At 43.3% G+C, this 25,675-nt stretch overlaps 1 protein-coding gene and 1 long non-coding RNA gene across 2 annotated transcripts in view; one reads left to right on the forward strand and one right to left on the reverse strand.

Moving 5' to 3' along the window:
• LOC109438476 (uncharacterized) overlaps positions 1-25,675 on the forward strand; it is a 226,723-nt gene that overhangs the window by 33,079 nt on the left and 167,969 nt on the right. The window contains exon 2 of the mRNA XM_088795022.1: positions 1,908-8,290. Coding sequence (XP_088651148.1) covers positions 8,091-8,290 — 200 coding nt within the window. The 5' untranslated portion in view covers positions 1,908-8,090. The remainder of the gene's footprint in view (positions 1-1,907; positions 8,291-25,675) is intronic.
• Positions 355-24,093, reverse strand: LOC148754714 (uncharacterized). The gene is made up of 3 exons (XR_016019981.1): positions 23,796-24,093; positions 21,842-21,930; positions 355-1,055 (listed from the first exon to the last, which is right to left on the reverse strand). It is a non-coding gene; the product is annotated as an uncharacterized LOC148754714 (long non-coding RNA).

Genomic DNA, 25,675 nt, shown 5'->3' on the forward strand with positions numbered 1-25,675 from the left:
AACAGTTGTGGGGCTTGGGAAAACTGCAAAGGGTCCCTTTCATTTCTGAGCTAACCGATCTGTTAGAGACTCCTCCCCTTCTAGGCTTTCAGTAGTATTTGGCCTCCTGGCTTTCTGGGGCTACAATATGTAGAGGGGTTAGCCTGGGGGAGGTACTGGTCCCCCATATTTCCTAAGCGTCTGCTGAACCTCTCCCAAGTTAACACAGGACATAAAAGAATTGAGGTCACAATCTAAAGCAACGGGCAGGCCTAGAGGTCTGCTCAGAAAACTTCCAGAGCCCTTTTTAAGTCTGATTCGTTCATTTTATATTTTCTCTCAGGTATAGACCATTGGTAAGGAACAGGCTGAGTAAAATGAGCCCAAGTCTAGGGGCTGTTTTTATCTTTATAACCAAGCAGATTTTAGAGGAAGAAATGGGTCTAGAGTGAGCAGTCAAGACAGAGTAAATGGCTCCCATATCAACCAGGGAATTAACAGGCTTACCTGCCACGTCAAGGGTCACCCGCATTTCCTCCTCTGTGATGAGCATGAGCTGTTTCTTCTTGGGAGCCACTGGGCACTTTAGGTTCCTCAGTCAATTACAGCCATTTGTAAGGAAGGAGTTGGTCCCTGCTTCCTTCAGAACAGCGGACAATCCCTCCTCCAGTGCCCTTCAGTTTGCACATTGGGCATGGCTGCTTTGCAGGATTCTAGCACGCCTTACCTCAGTGGCCTGGGCTTCCACGTCCAAAGCAGGCTCCTTTTTCTTTCTGGGGCTGCCGGGGTGGCCCTGAGGTGGCCCTGGCCTTGGCCTGTCTATTAACTGCAGCCAAAAATGTGGCCTGCCTCTGGCCTCATCTACAGTGTCAGTGTTCCTTTCTTTCCTCCTTTTCCTTGTCGTGGTTGTTAAAGACAAATAAACAAATCCCCTGTCCTTCTTTTAGGATGTGAGCCTCTATCAGGAATGTAACAGTGGACCAGAACCATTGTATTACCTTGCCAGGTTAGGAAAACAAGCTTCCTTATATTGGCCTACATGTGACACCGAGGAGAACACGTGAACTCCAGCAGTCCTGAAATACACAAGTTTGCATAACTATTAGCAAAAGTCAGTTCTTAGATTTAATTTTCCTGAGTAATTGAAGATCTAATTAAGACAATATAAACATAAAATTATTTTGATGACAGAAAATCTTCGCTTTTCAGACAGAAAACTTTTCTATAATATCAGTAGCACACCACTAGTCTAACAAACTTTGTTTTATTTAGCAGAGAGAGAAAACTTAACTAATTTTGTACTGTCTTACTTTTGATACTTAAATTTATTTAAGTCACATTTAGTTTAACCATATATAAAATGTCTTCAAGATTTTTCTTCACAAACCTTCTATAATTTTCCCAGTCCCTCTTGGTTTGTGTCCTCTCACTTATTCAGAAATAATCATACTTAGGACAAACAACTTTCTTTTCCTTCAAAAATATATTTTTATACCTTATGCATTTCTTGGAAACATACATCATTTCCTTACATATTAATGAAGATCCATAACCTTCAGAGCCTTAATTTTTACTGACAACTAAAAGCAAGTATTCAACATTTCCATTAGCAAATCCATAAACACATTTTGCAACCTTTAGAAGTATAGGTTTTTGTTAGCAATATATCTACCAATTTTTTAAAATTATATTTTAAAGAAAATTAAAGAACACATTTACTGACATCGTAAGTTAGCTTTCAGATATCCTGTGACAAGAAACCAAAAAATAGGTGAACTCAGCAGACTCATCCGATAATTAATATTTCAGCATTTTGTTATTTTGAAATACCTAGATATTCAATACTTTTTATCATTTAACACAGGTTAGTAAAACTGAAATCTTTTTATTTATAGGTGTTTTTTTTGTTCTGTTTTTTTTTTTTTTAGTTGAGGAATATTGGAGAACTGTTTTTTTTCAAGACCCATCGCCAGAAGTCAAGTCATTTTCAATGTAGTTGTGGAGGGCGCAGCTCAGCTCCAGGTCAAGTCACTGCTTTCAATCCAGTTGTGGAAGACGCAGCTCACTGGCCCATGGGGGAATCAAACCAGCGACCTTGTTGCTATGAGCACTGCACTCCAACCACTGAGCCAACCAGTCGCCTAAAACTGAAATCTTAAGTTACCAACAGATGCTGAGAAACCTCGTCCAAGCATGCACACTGTATTACTACTGAAAAGTTTTATCTGTTAACATTTTATTAGTTCTTAAGTTTAGGAGATTTCAAAGGTAATTATTAACCAAGCTATTTTTGGACAAATTTTGTGACTGAGATAACATGAATTTATTTTTGTAAACCCAGGCAAAAGATACCATATTTAATGTTAACCTAAAAAAAAAAACACATATCTAACTAAAAGTTAAACTAGTCTTAGTATCAAATATTGTAGTATCAAGTACTCTAGTTAGTTTTTAGTATTTAAATTTATAAGTGCTTATTACAAACTGGCAATACATCTGGAGGCAAAAACATTATATATAAAATGTACAAACACACATATCACAGATAATATACATATGAACAGAATCATTAACAATTGCAGAGAGGTCCTAAGATCTTACAGTTACCCTTAAAATTTCAAAGATGATGGAACAAAGGGTGGGAGGTCTGGCTTGAGAATTAGACAGTTGGTTTTAAAAGTGTCTTTTTTTGCTTCCGTTACCTCAGCCTCAGTATTCCTGTTCATTAGTGGATTAGGAGATGGGTGGAGTCCCCTTTTTGCTGAACTATCAGTTTAGTTCCATTCTTTTCAGAGTCTATCATAAAGGCATACATAAGAAATTTCACCCTGTTTCTCAGATCTCTAACGGAACAATTCCAATTGCAAAATAGTGTAATTTAATGAACTATTGAGCAACCAGCACTCTCCAGAATCTAATGTATACACTGGCCAAACATCACTGTAATAGAACATTGATTTCTTTTTGGTCAATGGCTCATAGCTGTACTTTTGCGAATGTCCTAATATTTTACCCAATGGGCTCCCAGCTGGGATTGAAACCTTAGATCCCATATTTGAGCTTGAACACATACAGCTACACTTGATACACACACACACACACACACACACACACACACACACACACACACAGATCCAAGTATTTCCTGAATCAGACAGACAAAAACCAGAAAAACTAACTTTGGATCCGAATACCAAAACCAAAACCTGGCCAGGCACCAAATTGGGATGCCACATCGTCTTTATCCATATACACGGTCCGTTGACCATCAGACAATCCGCCAGTGAGCGAATACCGAAAACCGAGTGTGGCCCTAAGGCCACCCAATGCCCAAAGACTGAAACCGAGCGTGGTGGCTTTCACAGTGCCGACCATAGGCGTGCTTCCAAGACCAGAGGAAGCCTGCAACCAGAGCCCCTTACTGGTGGGGGTATTACGCCTTGCTGGATGTTGCAACCTCACCTATTGATGCCAATGGGTAAGTATGACCCCCAGATGGCCCTCAAAGAGGAGCCGCAGATGTTGAGTGTAAAGTCCTCTGGCTGCGCATGCCAGAGCCACCCCGATTTCCAAACCAGAAATTAGAGGCAGGAAACAGAGCCAACGCTTATTCTATCCCAAATGTGCAGAAAGGGCGTCCATGACGGGCAGGCCCTGGCACAAACCCACCTCCACGAGCAAAATATCTCGGCAGAGGTCGGTCCTGCACCAAGGAATCTGCCCAGTCCCAGGCAGCCCCCGAGACCCTCCGCAAGCCGAGACCTACCGGAGGAGCCCCGAGGCTGTCCCATCTGGGTCGCCAGAAACTGAAACCGGAGGCAAACGAGTCCGGGGCTCGTGCTGCCTGCATCGCTCAGCCAATAGACCGACACAGGAGTTGGGTCAAAGAATAAGCATTTATTATCAGAGCACCGGTGGTCTGAGAAGGCAGCGGGTTAACACCTCCAAAAACTGCCATAACATTCTCAGACCAGCCTGGGATATTTATGGGGAAATCTGGGCGTTCCTCCAGAAGCTGTGATGGTTCCGGGGGTCTGCATGCAGGCTTCCCTTTGGCGACGTGGCTCTCCAACGTGTTCACCAACCCAGGAGCAGAGACTGGAAAGAATGCTGGGCCTTAAAGATTGTAATCGGCAAGCACAGGGCACTGTGACTAGTAAGCAAGCGTAAGTTTCAGGGTAATTATCTAAAGCATGTAACGGGGACAGAGGGATCTCCTAAGCTCAGGAACGGGACATTCCAAGCCCAAACCTCCGGGAGTGGGTTGGTCATCTGTTAAGCTCTAGGACAGGGAGAGGTGAGGCCTCTTTTGTGGTGTCCCAATCTGGGCATGTTTCAGAGAGACTACAGAGAGTTCTGCAGGGTCCAGACTGCAGCCCCCTGGGACAGCTGGGGAAACAGGGGCCTAAAGGCATATATGAAAGACCTGAGAAAACAGTGCAGAGTCAGCCAAGGACACCCCAAGAGATCCCAAATCCATAGGCCACGCACTCAGTCGGCAACTGTGGGCTGGCAGCAGCTCAGCACCCCACACCCTACACCGTGCTTCTATTTCTGTCCCTTTCTGACCTTCTCCTTAGGTCTCTGTCAGCATCTGTCTTTGACTAGGTTCAAGATATTCACGAAACATCTGCTCTGTCACACCCCCCTGCAGTGACAGTATGAAGCCCCTAAGGAACCTTATCTCATCCCTAGCTCGGGATGCCTTATTCACCATTTCTATCTCCACACCTTTCCTGTACCTGGGGTCTCTGAGTCTCTCCTCTGTGTGGGGTTCCCCTATGTATGTATTAAATCTGCTTATTTTCTCTTGCTTATCTGTCTTATGTCTATGTGATTATCAGAGCAGCCAAAAGGAACTTGATGGTAGAGGAAAGTTTCTTCCTCCTTCACATAAGCAAGTAATCAGATAGTTAACAAAAGGTGAGATTTGGGAGTAGATCTATATCACTGCATCATAAAATAAGATTCAACAATTACTTTATAAACTAACTTATTAGTGATACAGGTTAGCTAGCATCCCTAGGTAGACAGGGAGGTCCCAGGTGGAATAAACAAAAGACAGCCATAATCCTAAAACTCCAGGTTTTGAAATCACTCCTTTGCTCCAGGACGTAATATAACAAGGCCTTTAGATTAATCATAAAATTCTTTTTGGCCTGACAAACGGAACAGATCTGATACATAAGAGTGGATTACTTTCCTAATTCCTTTAGGATGGGCAAGCAGCACAAACATGGTAGAGAAATTAGATTAGAAGGCATTAGAAGGTGCCAGTTCCCTTCTTCAACCAGCTCCCCTTTCCCAAACAGGCAAGGGGAGATATAAAAGTAAGGGCTTTTGCCTCCATCACGGGGCCACCCCCATTCGGGACCCCCTCCTGCTCGGGAGCTCTGACTCTTTGCTTGCAATAAAGTATCCTCTTTTTAAAACTCTCTACCTCTCCTGGGTCCGTGTTTCCATTCTTGGGTCTCACGAGACAGGATCCCGGCCCACACCCAGAAACTGCCGGCAGATCCAACATCATCTACATCATTTGGGGAATCACAGGAAAATATTCCTCCATCATTAGGACTGAGTGATTAAATACATGAAATATAGAACACTTTACCAATTTAACTTCTGGATGTGAAACTTTCATAAAGTTTCAAAGGTGGGTAAGAAGAGGACTAAAACTTGCCTTTGGGACTATTGATTTAAAGCTGGTTGCTAAACAAGACTCAGAAAGAACCTTTGACCCACCCCACCCCTATTTCTTGCCTAAGAGATTCAGATGGAAAAACCTGGTTTAGGAAGGGAAACTTGGCGTAAACTCCTTAGCATAAGGCGGGAAGTGGACCAGTGGATACTGCTGACCACCCTTCCCCCATATCTCATTATTTTCTGAGTTGCAACAATTTACCTTCCATGAGTGTGCCACTCTTCCTAAATTACCTGCAAAGCACCCAATCTTGACGAGTATGTGAATTCCTCATGCACATATATTAAAATTTGATGTATGTCATTAATCTCATTTTGTTCATTTGATGATTAGCTCGGCTAGAAGAAGTTAGCTAGGCAGAGAGAACAGTGCCTCAGGGAGAGAGGGGAGGAAAGGAATGAAGATGTGAGGCAAAACAAGGAAAAGAGAGGAGATGAGATTATTCCTAAGAAATGGTGCAGCTACAGCTAATTGGAGTGGGTTAAAACACTATTAGCATTCCTGGCAGGGGAGGCAGGCTGTGGTGGGATCCCAGGGTTTGGCCTGTGCACTGGGGCTGAAGGGGCCTTGGGGACTCCACTCCAGGTGCAGTATTTGCAGGGGGAGCTGAACACCAGGCTCCTGGGGCAGCTTTGGTGGAACAGGCTCCCCCCTGCACGGCTGTGGTAGCTGGACCTGTCCGGTGGGTTGGGGTAGAGTCCCTCAGCTTTTCCCTGGCATAAGGGGTCTCATCCAAGGCTGGGGCCACTCTCAGGTCCAGAGTGCTGGCCTGGTGTGGGAACTTCAGTCTCGTGGAGGCCTAAAGGCATATATGGAAGACCTGGGAAAACAGTGCAGAGGCAGCCAGGGACACCCCGAGAGATCCCAAACCCACAGGTCACGCACACAGCGACCTTGGGCTGGTAGCAGCTCAGCACCCCACACCCAACATTCTTTCTCTATTTCTGCCCCTATCAGACCTCCTTTAGTGTCTGTCAACATCTGTCTGACTAGGTTCAAGATATTTATGAAACATTTCCTCTTGTCACCCCTCTGCAGTGACACTTTCAAGCCCCCAAGGGACCTTACTTCATTCCTAGCTTGGCATGTCATAGCTACATAGGTTCCCTTTCTAATTCCCTACCAATCCCGTATGTGGGGTCTCTCACTCTCTCCTGTGTGCGGGGTTCCCATGTGTATGTATTAAAGCGGCTTATTTTTCTCTTGGCTAATCTGTCTCATGTCTGTTTGATTATTAGAGCAGCCAGAAGAAACCTTGAGGGTAGAAGACAGTTTGTTCCTTTCCTCCACCTGAGCAAGTCACCTAAGCAGGGTAGTTAATAAAAGGTGAAATTTGGGATTGTATCTACATCACTGCATCATGAAATAAGATCCAACAATTTAACTAACTTATTCTCCGGATTGAATGATTAGATCAATGAAATACGGAACAATCTACCAATTTAACTTCTGGATGTGAAATTTGTATTAAAGTTACAAAGGTGGGAATGAAGAGGATGAAAAGTTTTGTCTTTGTGCACATTGACTTTAAGCTGCTTGTTAGGGAACAAAAGACTGAAACAGCCTTTGACCCCCCCCCCCCCCTTCCTGTCTAAGCGATTCAGATGGAAAGACCTGGTTTAGGGAGGGACCCTTGGCATAAACTCCTTAGCATAAGGGGGGAAGACGCCCAGGGAGCCTGCTGACCACCCTTCCCCCACTCCCATTCTTTTCTGGGTTGCCTAACAACAATTTACCTCCTGAGAGTGTGCCACTCGCCCTAAATTACCTGCCAAGCACCCAATCTGACCTCGCTGCCTTTGGAATTTTTAGACGTATGTGAATTCCCCATGCGCATATGTTAAAATTCTATTTTATCTTAATCTGATTCTATTAATTTTATGATTAGCTCAGCTAGAAAAACTTACCATAGGCAGAGAGCACAGGGCCACGGGAGATGGGGGAGGAAAGGGAGGAAGATGTGAGAGGAAACAAAGAAAACAGAAATGCAATGCAATGATTCGTAAGAGAAAGTGCAGCTACAGCTAATTGTGATGGATTATAACACTATCAGAATTCCAGGCAGGGAAAAATTCCTAAGAAATGCTACAGCTACAGCTAATTGTAATTGGCTATGACAGTATTAGCATTACAGGCAGGGGAAATTCTCCACCTCTTTCACAGTTCCTATAAGGGAATCCCTCCTCCGGGTGGGAAGGAGGCATCAACAAAGACAGGCCCTGGGAACGCCCTAGAAACGCCCATAGATCACCTGTGACTCCACCCTTGAATATTTCCCGCCCTCATTCAGATTAATCCTAACTTTTCTTTGTCCCGGTGCAGTCACTCTCCTCGTGGTCTTGTGCACTCCTGCATATTGGGAACATATTTTGTTTCTTTTATTAAATCCTTGGCCTGCTTTCCTTTGCTCATGATGCATTGTTCCTACGTCCTGGAATGCCTTCCTGTGGTGATAGATACAAGGACCTCATCTCTAACACACAAGATGAGAGCAAAAGAATTTGTTTTAAGCCCCACAGTATTGGGGAGCCTGGGAGAATTACTGGCTGGATTACAGCACCTGGAAACTCTGCAGCTGGGAGCTCATGGACATCTCATCTGCAGGGAGAGGTAAGTGGTGTTTTTGTTCACCCTGTCATTTTTTCCTGGTCTATTTCTGTGGTGTTGGGGAGAATTTAGAAGTGCTGCGTGTCTGTTTTCTCTTTTCTACATGTAGATTGGCAAGAAAAAATGTTTGTGAAGCTGGCTTCTTGGGAGTAGCGACTCAGGTTTTCTTTATTGATCCTTTCCTCTCAGAAGTGGTCATTTTTTTCTGTGTCTGTGTCTTGTGCCGTTTGTAATCGAAAGAAAATACCAAGGGGAGAGGGGGGTGGTAGATGAGGGTAAAGGGGATCAACTATATGGTGATGGAAGGAGAACTGACTGGGTGGTGAACACACAATGTGATTTATAAATGATGTAATACAGAATTGTACACCTGAAACCTATGTAACTGTACTGAAAATTGTCACTCCTATAAACTCTAATAAAAAAAAAAGAAAGAAAGAAAATACCAAGGGACAGAAAGCCTTTGGTTCCTTGGTTAAGCTAGTAAAAGGGCTTTTTGGTTTTAGGAGCTATTAAAATCCTATCATCAATGGTCATACCACAGTTGCTTTTAATTGGAAAAACTGCAAATTTTGAAAATGTGTTGGAGAACTTTCATGGTAAACAGCTGTTTTATAGGAACCTCGAGGAAGACCACATGTTTAATACAAACGAACTCAAGGAAATTTAACTTTTGAATTAGTTCTTCAGCTTGTTGGGTCTTAAAAATGCTAATGTCAACATTAGGTTTAAGAAAAGCAGAAGGGAAAATCAAGAGATGTGCAAATTTTTAAAAACTATATTTCGATCTAATATTACGAGAATTGGTATGTTGGAACAAGTTTTAAGGAACGTAATAACTGATCAAAAAGTTGACCAAAATTGAGGCTGGTTTTTCAGTCTGATACAAATTAGAGTCTCAGCATCTCCCCCAGGTCCTCTGCCGAGCAGATCAGAAATGTACACACAGCCCACAAGTGCCTGAGACCATAGAGCCGAGCAAAGGAAAAGAAATTGCAAAAGGGGCACTTTTAACAATACAAGCCTCCCTCATCCAGCCTGGCTCCCCTTTTCCTGCCTCCTTAAAGTCTGTGAAGCACAAATAAAACCCTGAGCACAATCCCCTTAGCAGTAGACAGGAAGACTCCATGCAGGAGCCTCACAAAACTTTACCTGCCACGTGTGTTCAGCTTTTTCCTGAATTACCTGTAAATCTCCCATTTTTACATTTAAAATCTAAGAGTCCACTCCCACCCTTGTCTAAATGTCATATTTATCTGATTTCTCCTCGCTGTATTTGGAAATTTCATGGTGATGTGAATTCTAGGTGCGCATGTATCATAATTCCTGGTCTCTGTCTGTGGTGTTGGGTAGAAGTTAGAAGGGGTGCGAGGCTTTTGTCTCTTTTCTGAATTTAGATCGTCAGAAAAATATATTTCTGCAGCTAACTTCTTGCACCTAGAGACTCTATATTCTTTCCTCCCAGAGGTGTTCGTTTTTTCTTGTATCTGTGTCTTGCATGTCGTTTGTCCTAAGAAGTCACTACCACGGGGACGGAACACAGGCACAGGCTCCCGTAAGCCTGTCGTTGGAGCCGGCCCCACAGGCTGGGGAGTTAAGCGGTTCTGTCCAGACCGGCGTCCCCACCATCGGCCAGGTGCACTTACTCCGTTGCACCTGGTGGCCAGTGAGATAAGCTGGGGTTCCCAGTGCGCCTCTGCCTGGCTGTGCCAGCTCCCAGGGGAGTGTGTCCTGAGGGGCCTCTGCCCATAAGTGCCATCTGTCCCCCCTGCCTTTCTCACCCGTTAGAGCTGGACAGATCCCAGTCTAGTAGCACCTCCCGGAAACCACGATTTAGTGGGATTGGGGCTGGAGGTGCCTCCCATTTTGTGGGAGACCGGAGACACCCTGTCCACACCTCCATCCTGACCTCCTGGGTGACGAAGGTCTGTACTTTCTCTGACTGTCTTTGGGGGTGACCCTTTGGCTCTGGGAGGGCTGCTTCCTCTGCACTCTGTGGAGGGGCCTCTGCTGTAAGGAGACTGGTTGGTTGTCTCACTATTTAGTCCTCACTGTCCACGGACAGACGATGGGTCCCGGAATAGTAAAAACTTCTACATTGAAATTGTGTTACAGAGCTCTTGTGACAACCAACTGTTTTCTTGGTGAACCATCTTGTGCGTTCTCCCAACTATAGTGCACTCAGGCCACCATTTTACATTTTCAGAAGGAACATTTAAGGGTTCTAATTTCTCCACATTGTTGCTGCCATTTGTTTTATTTTTCTCAATGATAGCCATTCTGTTTCATGTGAAGGGGTTTCACATTGTGGTTTTAATTTGTATTTCCATCATGGCTAATGATCTGTAACATTTTAGTGCCTGTTGACCGTTTGTGTGTCTACTATGGAGAAGGAGGTATTCGGGTCATTTAAAAATTAAATTCCTGTTTCCCCAAGTTGCTCACACACTGAAGTGCCGCAAACTTAGAAGAGCATGAACCGGCACAGGAGCCCCTGTGACATTGGGAGGGTGACTCCTCAGCATCTTCACCATTCCCTTTTCTACCAATCAGATGTTGAAAAGACTTATTTAGTCATTCAGACATTAAGTAATTTGGGTAAACCTATAGACACAACTCTGCTAAGTGTTCTGCAATAAAAGCTTATGTTTGTAGACCTCTCCCCATTTCCCAAAGCCCTTTCTGTATGTACTACTCTATTTGATTTTTGATTACGGATTCAATCTCCTTATTTGTTACAGGTCTATTCAGATTTTCTATTTGTTTGTGATTTAGTCTTGGTAGGTGTTGTGTTCCTTGAAATTTAACCAAGACCGTTACTACATTTTTAAGAAATTCCACATACATCAAGATTATTTCCCACTGCATAAATATTCGGGGTACACGTGATTGTAAATGGTTGCGTATATGCCATCTCACGTATATGTCGTATTTATACACTTCCTCCCGTTAAATCTAGGTTGACTTCAACTATTTCTCTGCAATGAATATTCTAACACTGTCCACACATTTAATATCAGTTCCTCAGAGTATACTCCTAGCTGTAGAGTTTCTGTATAACTGGGTCTGTAAGCATTTTTTCCCGCTCTGACCACGTTTTTCTGAGGTGATGGCAGGAAGGAGATTAGACTCAAAGTTTAAATTACCAGTCGAGAAAAGAGAACAATGCATGCACACAATTTTCTCAGTATGTTTCTATTCCAGTTCCACTATCCAGTATACTATCTGCTCAATAGATGGGAAAATATGAGTATAAATATTAGTCTTGTCTAATAGCAGTAAGTCTCAAGTACAACTTTATTTAAAAAAGTTTTACCATTATTTTTAATATGTTCACTCATGTGAGTTCTGAGTGTCATCATCAGAACAATGAGTGACACCTGTTCCAGAGGCCTAATGCTGGAGTTCCCTCTCTCAGAACTCCTGCAGTCTCACATGAAGAAGTGACGATTAGAAAAGGAGCCACTCTGGGCTAAGTAACATAAAAGATTTTTCCCCCCGTGACTGACAAGAGAGTAGGCTGGTGATCAGAGGAGGGGTTGGACTTTGGGCCCAACCAGGCCCCCCCCACCCCCCACCCCAGTAGTATGTTTTCGTGGGAAACAATCAGGTCAACCCAGGAGCTTGTTCTCTCTCACATATAACATACATGAGTTCCCACGAGTTCCAATGAGACTCCTGGCTATTCTGGTTTTCAGAAGGCCTGGATTCTAGTCCTTCTCTCCCTGAGTATGGGATTTAATTCACAGAGACTAAGGTCTCAAGACTCATGTGGCACAACTCTGCTGCTGGTCTGTGGTCATCAGTGTTTGGTGGTGGCTTTTGTGTGTGCCAAACCTTGGTTGAGTTCATTCAGCCGCTACATGTGCAGACTCAGCACCAGCCCCTCTGGGCTCACTGGTACCCAAGATGCTTTTCTGGAAGCAAAATCTGACCCAGACCTAAGACAGCCTCCTGCTGCCCTCCCCTCCCTCCAGCTGTTGTGCTGCGTTCACAGGAGTAGCACTGAGCCCCAACTGTGAGAGGTCAGCATGTCTGGGACTTGGCCTTACTTGGCACAAGTCATATGTGTGGCTTTTGGAAATATTGTAAGTTTTGAAATACCTCCCCTTACACTGTTAACATTCCTGGGCTGATCCACCGCCTTGTGAGCCCCTGGTTTTCCAGTTGCTTTGGTTACAGTAAAAGCAGCAGTCATTCTGGGCTTCAGATCAGGCCTTTTCCTAATCCACCGAACCTTACTTCCATCATGAGCTGTGCTTTCTGGGTGATACAAAAACATGAGACACTTAGATAAATGTAACGAAATGAGGATGATCTGTACAGTGAGAAGTATAAAATGTCTCCCTTAAACTCATAAGTTATGTAGTAAGACAAACCAAAACAAAACAAAACAAACAAACAAAAAAAACCACAATAAAAATATGTTACCAGATGCTTCACTTAAAAGAATACATAGGACTGACTGTCCATTAAACCCATGTAAAGAGGCTCAGCATTCATTAGTCACTACGGAAATGCAAATGAAAAGCCAAGGAGCTAGTACTTCACAGTCAGTAACAGAACTAAGATAAAAAGTGTAATAATTGCTGAGTACTGGAGCGAATAGAAACCTCATCCTTGGCTGAGGGGATTATGAAATAGTGCAGCCTCTATGGAAAACAGTTTGGCACCTCTTTAAAATGCTAAACGTACAGTTATATGATTCATCAAGTCCATTTATCGAATTGAAACCCTATGTACATGTAAAGAACATGTCACGTATAATAATTCACAACACGTGACTGGATAAACAAATCGGGGTATAGCCACATAATGGAATTCTACTCAGCAATAAAATGTGACAAACTAATGACCACTCAACTGCATGGTTAAATGTGAAAAGCATTCTAAGTAGAAGAAGTCAGACACACAAGAGTACACACTCTGACTCCCGTATATGCCACTCTAAAACAGATGATGTCTAATGACAACAGATACGTCCCTGGTTGTCTGCGGCTGGGGGTGGGAGAGCAACGGACTGCAAACAGGACCACCATGGAACCACGGGGGACGATCTGTCTGTTGATGGTGGTGGTTCCGTGACTATTCATTTGCTAACACTTTAAATGGACCCAGTTTGCTCTCTGTAAATTGTACCCTCAGTAAAGCCGATTTTAAGAAAAACAGGGATTTTGGGAAACAAATCTTCAGCTCCAAGTGAATGCTCACAACAAGTTGTACTCATCATTGCTTATTTAAAAACTACAGACACCTGACTATGAGGTGCCCCGTCTGCTGAGCCCTTTACTGCATTAGGTTATTTCTATCTATAACCGTACGAGGAACACAATATTCTCCCCTCTCTAGTTAAGGGAACTAGAGCTTGGCATTTTTAAGTAATTTGCCCAAATTCACATAGCTAGTAATGGCGAAGCTTCAATTAAAAAATAACTGGCTAGTGTGTGTCTGGTGTCAATACTAGAATGCCTGGCACATGGCATAGCATCTTATAAAATCGGCTATTCTAACTGAAAAAGTAAATATGCCCTACCATCGTTACTCTCTCGGGAGAATAATAATTCCCTCTGAAAAACCACTCAGAGCTCCCTCGAATACTGTCCCGTCTCCCTCTGTCATTGTGTTGATGACATAATAACTTAAAATGCAACTGCTACTAAGTTGAAATTAGAATTTGAAGGGAAGAAAGTAATTATGTTTCAAACATCATGTGGCACGTGAGTTACACGCACCATCTCATTTAAATTTCACGGTAAATCTGTTCATATTATTAACTTCCACTTCATAAGCTCAAAGTGACCTGGGCCAGGTTGCACAATAAGAAATGTAGGGGCCAGGGTTCACACCCAGATCACTTTGGCTCCGTAATCCAGAGGCTGAACTATTTTATGAAACTCCTTGCTGCCTTCACGTCTGGCTAAGGATCTTGGCAATTTACTAAGAGGAATGGGAAAGCCCTGACGAATTAAAAAACCCCAGCATCACAGTGTCCAAAGCACATGGGGGTGTGTGTGTGTCAATGTATCTTAACATTCATCCCTGCATTAAGCATACACTGATGAAACCCATGGCACTGGCTTTCCTGTTACATGGCAGGAAATGAAAGAAATTGATTTAGTTAACTTGGTCCTTAGCCGAGTTCCAAACTAACTATGTTGCTAGTGTCTCAGCAGCTGTACAGGAGTCAAGTAAAATCAAAGTAATGGTGTATAAAAACAGGTATTGGTTGCAGTTGGCAAGTTACTCCCAAGAATGAGATGAATTTAAGAGATGGATGGCAAGGGAATAGAGATTCCACAGATTTTGGGCTTCAAACAGTTTGAAAGACCAACCGCTTTTGGTTACGTCCATCAGCAATTACATTTTAGATATTTTTAGTGGCAAAGTTTCCTGAATCACACAGCCCTATGGAAAAAGATTAGATTTAGGGTGTATGACCTTATAAATAAATGAATTCTACCCTGACTGTGTGTTAAGCATTGAATTGTGTCCTCCCAAAACTCATGCTTTGAAGTTATATCCCCCAGGCCCAGAATACGGCCTTTTTTGGAGAAAGGGTCTTTACAGAGGTAATCAAGGTAAAGTGAGGTCATTAGATCACCAGTCCAATACCTCTGTTGTCCTTATTTTTAAAAAAAGGGGAAATGAGGACACAGATACACATAGAGTAAAGATGATGTGAAGACACAGATAGAAGACAGGTCTACGAGTGAAGGAGGCAGGCCTATAACACATATTTCGCTCACAGCCCTCAGAAGGAACCAATGCTACCAACACCATGATTTTGGGCATATAGCCTCCAGAACTATGAGACAATACGTTTGGTTTTTAAGCCCACACTCTGTGGTAGTTGTTACAGCAGGCCTAGGAAATTAAGGCACCGCTTTATTTAAAATTGCACCTACACCACTGGCACTGCCAATCCCCTCTAGTTGTTTTTTTCTATTTTTTCCATAGTACTTACCTTTAAAAAAATCAATATTTACGTAATTTATTATGTGTTCCCCTGCCTCAATGAATTTATCACAAGGAATATTAGTTACCGATGTATCTTCTGTGCCTCATAATCGTGGCAGGCTCATATCTGGCATTCGAGAAATATTTCTCAAGTGTTGAATGAATCAATGAAGACATCAACCTTCATCCAGTGAATCACAAATGGGGAGGTGTCGTACATTTATCAACAACAACCAATAAGTAAAGCCATAGTCCTCTTTTAGCAAAGAGGAAGGGGAGAGGGTAGTTATTGGAGAATGAAGACACCGTGCTTGGCACATAGAGATACATCCTAACAGACAAACCACAATATACAGAAAGGGTGGTATATGTGGAAGTGGGTAATCAGAGTCTAACATGTGCATGCAAGACCAAAGGAATGAAAATAACCGAGACCACTTTGAAGAACAATAAAAAGTGTTTTGACCTACTACTTGTCACGGCTCACCGTAATGCTGTAAGAACGAGACAGTGATGTATTTGCCTAGCGTAATTCACCAGGAGTTGGCAAACAATAGATCATAGTCCACATCTGTCCTGCTGTCTACTATATTTCTCCCCCAATGTGTTGTTATGAAAAATTTCACACAGACAGAAAAGTTGAGAGAATTTTACAGTTATCACTGATAATCCCAAATTTAAGACATTTGTTGGATTTGCAGCGATTATTTATATTATTTCCCTGGATTTGCAAAAGCTATAGTCGGTAAAAGTATTGCCACTCATTATGCATCAAGCAAATGGTACTAGAGTTGATTAATTAGTAGCTATGTTATTATTCTTCATGACCACATTCATAGTTTTAAGAAATGTGACATTTCACTTCAGAATGTCCTTAATGGAGCATTAAAAAATAATTTTATTTGATCTCAACTTTTGATTACCTGTCTTATATCTATGTAACAAATATTCCACAATTTGTATTTAAATTGTCTCCAGAAAGAGCACTTGTGTGATCATTAGATTTGGAAGCTCAACTTTGCATGAAACAAAATTCATTCAAAATAACTAACAGCATTTCTTGGCTATATAAAACAGCTTCAAATGAAAAATAGAATTTTGGAAAAGTTGTATCTGCCACTGTGACTGTCAGAGCTTCCAAGTACTTAAGACTGATGATAGTGATGAATATGATTATTGATGTAAAATTAAATGTGTTCACATTCGTGAGATCTGCATAGGTCATCGAACCCACAGTTTTTTGAAATAACCAGTGCATGATGTTACAAAATCATGCACGATACTACGATTTAAAGTGCACGTTAGACCAATGGATTGTAATATAACACAGCAAAAAAAGTTTGCCTGTGTAAAAAAAATACAGACCCTCGCCCAAGACTGGAATGGGGAGGGCATGTTGGGGGAGCTCTCACTGCTACAAGGATGACAAAGCCCTACAGGAAGAGCCCCTTGGTTATCACAGCTCTCCAAACTCCTAGAAAAGAATCTCTGCTTTTCTGCTGGGGACTGGCAGCACGGCTGTCCACGGCTGCATGTCCTGGGTGGGAATTCTCCCTTTTCCCCCAAATAAACCTTTTTTTTGGTTGTTGAAGGAATATCTAGTTGACCTTTTGTTTAAGGTCAACATCTGTATGATCTCAGACTGTACATTGCTAGTAAATGATCCCTTGTTCAGTTTTTACTGTCTAAGAGCAATATCCACAGTTACTGGATAAGTATATTAAACTACCTGTCCTTATTCAACTACATACTTGGGCGTGTCCATATTTCCTTATGCATTTCCACAAGTACAAGATGTAGATTGAATGCAGAAGATACCATGAGACTCCAGCTAGTTTCTATTAAGCCTGGCATTTAAAAGATTGTCTCCCAGGGCAATGGAAATGTTGTAAATCTTGATGAGATGACTGTTGAAAAACTATCAAATTACTCAAAATCTTTGAGGTTAAAAAATTGCTCTCTTTTTAGGAGAGTTAGTGAAGTATAATATCTATATTCCATACAATTCATCATTTTAAAGTGTATCATTGTGTCACTTTCAGCATAATCGTTCCCATTTAATTATGGATGATACATTTATAGACCCCCAATGGATGCCTGAAACCTCAGATAGCACTGAACCATACATATATATTCACTTAAAGGAAGAACTTTATGGCTTTTCTTTGGTGTGTCAGAATTGCCAGCATCACTATTGTTGTACTTTGGAGCTATGATTAAGTAAAACGAGGGTCACTGGAACAAAAGCACTGCAGTACCGCTGCAGTCCACCTGATAACCCAGGTGACTAATACGCAGGGAAAATATATAGCGTGTGTACGCTGGAGAAAGGCGTGATTTACATCCTGGGTGAAAAAGTACGTAATGTGACTGGATGTCATCATGCTTCTCAGAACACTGCATTTTAAAACTTAAAAATTTTTTAGTGGAATTTTCCATGTAATAATTTTGGACCAAAGTTGACCACGGAAAGTGAGAAAACATGGATCTAGGGGACCCCGGTATTCACACAGTTGTGCAAATCTCACCACTGTGAAATTCCAGAACATTATCATCACTCCAAAATGAAACCCTGTCGCCATTCACAGTGACTCCATTCCTTCCCCTATCCCCTAGGTACCATTACTCTACTTTGTATTTTTAGGAGTGTACTTAATCTGGACATCTATATAAACCCATATAAAGAGAAGCATTCTATCAGTGGCCTTTTCTATCTGGCCGTCATTTAGCGTTCTGTCAAGGTTGTTTTGCGTTGGTCTGAGCTGGTCTGTCACGATGCTACTGCCTATGGATGCCTGGGGTCCTTGTCACTTGTCGTGAGCCGCTGTAGATATTTCCCTGACCCGAACCAATGTGGCCGGACCCGCCCTTGTTATTATTATGATTGTAAGAATGACCTCAGCAACAACTATCAGGAAACTTTGAGGGGGGGAAAAAAACAAGGTTTATAATTTACAGCTCGTGGAAGGTCTGACTGTCCCGGGCCACACGGTAAGGTCCTGGGTATAGAGGGAGTGCACGTGCAGACCTGCGTTTCTGCCTTTGTAGGGGCAGACGTTGGGAGTACCTTGGGTTTCAGAGATTCACTCTTTATTGGGTCACTCTAGCAGGCAGAAATTTAGGTCAACTTGGGCTTTTTTAAAGGGGAAGTTTATGGGTGAGGCAGCCTGGCTCTCTCTGTGACTGTGTACCTGCGCAAGTATATTTTAGATGGATGGTTTAAAGTTGGTGCCTCAGCAACCAAAAGCTTAATGCCCAACAGTTACATTACAGTAAAACAAAACTAAACTAATTTTCAGGCACTTATACCACAAAAGTTCATCTCTGTAGTTAGGGTATTTATCAGTTTATTTTTTTATTGCTGACAATAGACTTGAACACACCCTTCCCCATAGAAAACACCAATGGGCAAAAAACACACTCAAACAGATGTTAAACATTGTTACTCGTGTAAATGAAAATTGAAATCACAATACGATACCCCTTTCACACACAGTACAATGGCTATGCTTTTGAATTCACTGGAAAGTAATAATTCTAAACAACCATGTCAACACCACACCGAAACAGTGGAAAAGACATCCCAGTGTATTACACAGCACAAGCCCTAAGCAGACCCAGTTCTCCAAAAGAGGTGAAGCTAACTGCCCTTGGTGTAAGAGGCACTGTGGGGAGACCGTATTAGCGCCTTGGGTAACGTGGATGATCTGGGCTTTGGAAGACAGCAAGATTTCTAATTCCAGTTTTCCATATTACTATTCCAAAAACCACCTATATTAACCAAAACAGGGTGGTATTGGCATAAAATCAAACACGGAGATCAGTGGAGCAGAATCCAGCCAAATTTGAAGCAGCAGAAACGACACTGGGAATATGGGACAGCTGTATGCAAAACAACAGCACTGAACGCTATTTTACGCCACAAATAAAACCCAACAATTTTCACTACTATGTCTTTTCTGTGCTGGGCCCTCTAGTGGCCAACACTGGCCAACACACCTCCCGCGAACCGCAGAGTCGGCATAGTCTCCTTACCTTTGGCTCTCGTTCGTGCCTCCCGGGGAGACAGAGAGGTAAAGCAGGTACAGAAGGAAATCCCACATCGTGTCCCAGCCGGAGAGCGTCCAGGATAGATACAGTGAAAAAACCAGTTCCCTCACAGAAGATACCACTGCAGGACACGAAAGGCATCATGGCGTCTGTCACGGCAGAGGCCTCTCTTCTGATTCTCTAGCGGCCCCAGCTCTGGTGTGACCCTCTGCTCTCATGAGATTCCCACGACCATGTTTATCGCGCAAACTGCTGTTCTCCCGTGACTCCAGTGGCCATGTTTCGCGCGCGAACCTTCGCGCGCGAACCTCTGCTCTTGCGCGATTTTGGCGGCCATATTTTTCACGCGTAAGTGCTGTCGGGAGATACCGGCGGCTGTGTTTGTGGCGAGATTTCGGCAGCCATATTTTTAATGCGGAAGTGCTCTCGGGAGATCTCGGGGGCCATATTTATTGTGAGATTTTGCCGCCATATTTTAATGCAGAAGTGCTGTCGGGAAATCTCCGCGGCCATATTTATCGCGAGATTTCGGAGCCATATTTTCCTGCGAAAGTGCTGCCGGGAAATCTCGGGGGCCATATTTATCGCGAGATTTCGGAGCCATATTTTCCTGCGAAAGTGCTGTCGGGAAATCTCGGGGGCCATATTTATCGCGAGATTCCGGCGCCATATTTTTCCACGAAAGTGCTGCCGGGAAATCTCAGCGGCCATATTTATCGCGAGATTTCAGTGCCATATTTTTCCGCGAAAGTGCTGTTGGGAAATATCGGCGGCCATATTTATCGCGAGATTTTGGCGCCATATTTTTCCCGCGAAAGTGCTGTCGGGAAATCTCGGCGGCCATATTTATCGTGAGAGTTCGGCGCCATATTTTCAAGTGAAAGTGCTCCACGGAGATCTCAGCGGCCATATTTATCGTGAGATTTCGGCGCCATATTTTCAAGCGAAAGTGCTCTCGGGAGATTTTGGTGGCCATATTTTTCACACGGAAGTGCTCTTGGGATATTTCAGAGGACAAGTTTCTAGCGTGAAACTCTGCTGTCCCGAGATTCTGACAGCTATGTTTCTGTTGCCTAATTGCTCTCAGGAGACTCTGGCAGCCATGTTTCATTTACTCGTGCCCCTCACATGCAAAAATAACACAGACGTAAGCTCTGAGAAAGAAGACATCTCCTTAAGTGTCAAGGATGGCTAACGCCTCAATTGTTAAAAAGGTAGCCCAGCAGCCATTTTCACACACGGTTTTTACACAAACCACACTTCAGGGAGAGGCTGGCAGGAAACCGCCTGCCTCCCACAGTGCACTGCATATGAACGATGTCTCTCAGGGGCAAAGCAGACAGGACCAGACAACGCCGGAGCTCATGGAGGAACGTAGAGCAGAAGTGTCTAGCCAGAGAGGGAACTCACCTCAGGGTCTCTTGTACTTAGGGCTCTGAGGATCCATAATTGAGCTGTAACACTACTGAGCCACTCCACAGCCATGCTATTCTCACAGCAATGCTGTATCACAAAAGAGCTATTTGCACTGAATACAATTTCCATCTTCACCACAACCCCAATTTGGGGATTCCTTTTGACATTGAATCATGGTAAACGATCATAGTCTGACAGACACCTGCTGCCAATGCTAGATTCGGGACACACATCCTGTGTTCCCGAATCTGTACTGGGTACCTAATCATTTTTCCAACGCTGGACAACAGACCCCGGGACATCGATCGGATGTCGCAGAGTAGAACCGGACCCCAATTTGAGCCAGTCTCAAAGCCAGAACACAAGCTAGACCCCACGGATGCTGGACACCAACCGCCAGAGCCTCACATGTGATGCCGGACCACGGATACTAGGTTGCAGACATCAAACCTTGGAGCCAGAGCTGTACATATCCCACACACATGGGCCCAGACCTGAAGCTGGACCCAACCAGTCTTGAACCCCGGATATCAGACGCAGAGCCCGACTAGGGACCGAACCCTGAAATCTGAGCACAGAAAGAATCTAGTGCTATAGAAAGTTTTCCATAACTTTGTAATAACTGCATAGTAATCTATTTGAAACAACCACATCAATACTATGCCAGAAAAGCAGAACACATCCAAGTCTGTTAGAGGGGATAAGACCTATGCAGACCCAACTCTCCCAAAGAGGCGAAGCTAATTAGAGGCACTGTTGGGAGACTGTATCAGTAGCCACTGTGCCTCGGGTGACGTGGGTGACCTGGGATGCGGTAGACATAATCAGATTTTTATTTCCAGTGTTCCAGATCACTAGACCACGAAGTATTTTAGCAAAAACAGTGTGGCATTGGCATAAAACCAAAGACATAGATCATAGAGCATAAAGGAGCCCATGACTGAACTCACATAAACGGCACTATTAACACTGGACAGCCACATCCAAAAAAATCAGCACTGAATACTTACTGATACCGCAAAAAAATCCATGATTTTTCACACCAATTCCTTTCTATGCCTCGTTTTTAGATAACAGATAAGCTGTTCCCCACCTCTCAGCAGACTATACACACAGGAAGATTCTCCTTACCTTTTTCCTCTTTTCCACAGTTCCTGAAGAGATACTGAAGTAAAGCAGGTACAAAAGCACGTTCCACCTCGTCTTCGAAGACGTAGTACCTGCAGGGTAGATACAGAGGTTTGCCAAGTTCACTCCAAACAGGTTTGGATATTCTCTGAGCTAAGAGTTAAAACTGACGTCTGCTCTGTTAAATACAAAGAGAATTTTTTATTAGTTTCATGCGTTTAGAGAATGGTACAAACTCCAGAATACTGAACCTAAAACATTATAATGCAGATGCCCCTTTTTCTACCTTTTGACTTAAAGCTGCAGATGATCCACCTTTTACGTTAAAAATGTGACTAAGATATATTATGAAAAACTTTTCACTTATTGAAGGGCACATCGGTTATCCCAGGAAGGTCAAAGCCCCATTGAATTGCCCAGACTGTAAGTGCACGACAGTTACCAAGAAAAATAGTAGAAGCAGCCATTCTATGCATAGATATCGATGTCTAAAGTTCATCATTTTTGAAGACAAAGTAGAATAACCAATGCTTCCTACCCCCTGCATTTGGTTCACTGTTTTTACGGGAGCATCACAGAAAGATCACAGACCACTCAATAGCCTACATGAAGCCGGTCACGATTTGCCCTTGTGTAATTTAACTGTATCATTTTCTGTAACACATTTACTATCCTGGAGGGGTGAGGCCCTATGAACGTATGTTGGGCCTGGAACTTTCAATCTCCCATCACTTTTCCCGTTTCACACATCTGTTCAAATTGTTAAGTCCAAATATGTACACTTTCACATTAAGTACATTCTTTAGATGACAGGCAGCACTGTAGTATTTATATGAGCATCACCACGAACGCGTGAATGATGCCTTGTGGTACATTAGGACAGCTAGGACATCTCCAGGTGATAGATTTTCTGCACCATTATAGTTTTCTGTGGTCACGGTGATATGTCCAGTCTCACTGACAGAAATATCACGATGTGATGCATTTCTAGAGACATAGAATGCAACCGAATGAAGACCTCAAAAATCAATGCATCCATCTTCAGTCATTTGTCATAGGAGGAAACCATTCATTTAGGTAAAGAGTCTTTAAAAAAAAATGGTGATGGGCAATGGAGTATCCCCAGGTGTAGGAATCAAGTCGTGCCCTTAACTTACACCATAAAATACTGACTCGAGATAGATCAAAGTCTTACATGTATGAGATTAGATTAAGAAAGCTAAAAGAAAACATCGTGATGAGTGTCTGACCTAGGACTTGACCATGGTTTCTGTAATCTGACACCAAAGCAGAAGTAATAAATAATGGACAAATGCTGTTTCCTCAATATTAAAAACTTGTGTACCAACAGAAGCTATGCAGCTGCATTATTTGAGTGCAGACATAGTACCTGTAATGCTATTCAAAGTTTTCACGTTTGAAATTAATGGAAAGTAAATTACAATTCTACACAACAATGTCAAAACCAGACCATGAAAGCAGAAAGACATGCATTTCATAGAGTCCAAGCCCTATGCATATGCAAGTTCACTGAAGGAGGTGAAGCTGTTCACCCCTGTTGCAATCACCGTGTCATTAAAAGGCAATGTGTGAAGACTCCATCAGCAGCCGTTGGGCCTCAGGTGATGTGAGTAACTAGAAATGTGTCAGCAGACACAGCAGGACTTTTAATGGACTTATCCAGGTAACTCGAGAAAAGACAAAATATCATAAGCAACACAGTGGAATTGACATAAACCACATACATCAAGGAAGCAAAATGGAGCTTAAAATAAAACCTACATGAATGGCAGTGAAAACAGTAAACAGCCGCTCGTAGAACAATGACCCTAAAGCCTATCTCGCTTCACATAACAAACACCAGCCCTGATTGCACACCCAGCCCGGCCTCCGCTCTGTCCGCTGGGGCTGGACACCCCCTTTCAGCGACTCGGCAGCACAGGAAGCTCCCCCTTACCTTCTCTTCCCTTGTCCAGTGTTTCTCTGGGAAACACTGAGAGAAGCAGGTACAGAAGGCAGTGGATGCCGTCCCCAGAGCAGCAGTGTCTCCACGGCAAACACCGAGCTAAGCAAAGCTCTCAAAACAAACTACACCTCCAGTCGCCGGTAAACATCCTGGCGTCTCTTGCTCTCCTGGGTCTCGCGTGAATATGGTCCGTGGCTCTCACGCAGGGCTCGATCTCGGATCTCGCGAGATTAAAGTTAGGGATAGGGTGAAAGTTTACGGTTTATGTTTAAGGTTAGGGTTAGTGTTAAAGTTTACAGTTCAGGGGTAGGTTTAGATGTTGGGTTTAGGGTTAGGGTTTGTGGTGTTTTTTTTTGTTTTTTTTTTGAGTGTTTTTTAAAAAAATTTATTGGGGGTGACAATTGTTAGTAAAATTATATAGATTTCAGGTGTATAATTCTGTATTACATCATCTGTAAGTCCCACTGTGTGTTCACCACCCAGAGTCAGTTCTCCTTCCATCACCATGTATTTTATCCCCCTTACCCTCATCGCCCAACCCCCGCCCCCCTTACCCTCTGGTAACCAATAAACTATTGTCTGTGTCTATGAGTTTTTGTTTCTCATTTTTTTTCTTGTGCTATCAGCATTTGGATTTGGTTTCAGGGTTTGGGGTTGGGTTGGGGATGCTGTTTGGGTATGAGATTTATGGTATAGGGGTTCAGGGTTCGTGCTAGGGGTGTGCGTTTTGGGGTTTGGTGTTCCATTTTGCGGTTTAATTTTGGGGTTTGTGTTTGTGTCCTGTTTTGGGGTACAAGTCCTTGGGGTTCGTGGTACAGATTTGGGGTTCATGGTTCCTGGATCATGTTTAGAGGTTTGGGTTTGGTTTCGGTGATCTTGTTCTGATTTGAGTTTCTGGGTACATGATTTTGGGGTTCACGGGTTCAGGGTTAGGGTATAGAGGTTTCGGTTTCAGGCTCTGTTTAGGGATTGTGTTTTGGCTCTGGTTTTGGGGTAACGGTTTTTCGGGGTTCAGGGTTTGGGTTTTGGGGTTCAGAGCTTCGTGGTTGAGGTTTAGGGCTTTGTGTTTGTGGTTAGGGATTTGGTTTGGTTCGTGTCTCTTGTTCTGGTTTGAGTTTCCGGGTACAAGATTTTGGGGTTCAGTGTTCAGGGTTCGGGTATCGTGTTTATGGTTTTGGGAATCGGTTTCAGGGGGTTCGTTTTTGTTGTTTGTGTTTGTGTTCGAGTTTTGGGTACTGATTTTCGGGTTTCAGGGGTTCCGGATTCAGTTTCGGTGTTTGGCCTTTAGGTTTGGGTTCAGGGTTCACATTTAGGTTTAGGTTTTGGAGTACAGAATCCAGGGGCTTGGGGTTAGGGGTTCAGGTTTCGGGATTGAGTTTAAGTCTCAGGCATTCAGGTTTTTTTGGGTTCGAAGTTCATAGGAAAGGGGTTAAGGTTGAAGGGTTCTGGGTTGGGGTTAGAAGTTTTGGTATTTGGGTTATGGTTATGGTTATGGTTGTTATGGTTGTTATGGTTGTTGTTAGGGTTGTTGTTAGGGTTGTTGTTGTTAGGGTTAGGGTTGTTAGGGTTGTTGTTGTTAGGGTTAGGGTTGTTGTTAGGGTTAGGGTTAGGGTTAGGGTTAGGGTTGTTGTTAGGGTTAGGGTTGTTGTTAGGGTCAGGGTTGTTGTTAGGGTCAGGGTCGGGGTCGGGGTCGGGGTGGGGGTGGGGGTGGGGGTTAGGGTTAGGGGGTTAGGGTGAGGGGGTGAGGGTGAGGGTGAGGGTGAGGGTTGGGTGAGGGTGAGGGTGAGGGTTGTGAGGGTGAGGGTTGTGAGGGTGAGGGTTGTGAGGGTGAGGGTTGTGAGGGTGGGGGTTGTGAGGGTGGGGATGGGTTT

The sequence above is a fragment of the Rhinolophus sinicus genome, chromosome 18, assembly GCF_057876585.1.
Source record: "Rhinolophus sinicus isolate RSI-liver-muscle chromosome 18, RSI-T2T, whole genome shotgun sequence".
NCBI classification, from domain to species: Eukaryota; Metazoa; Chordata; class Mammalia; order Chiroptera; family Rhinolophidae; genus Rhinolophus; species Rhinolophus sinicus.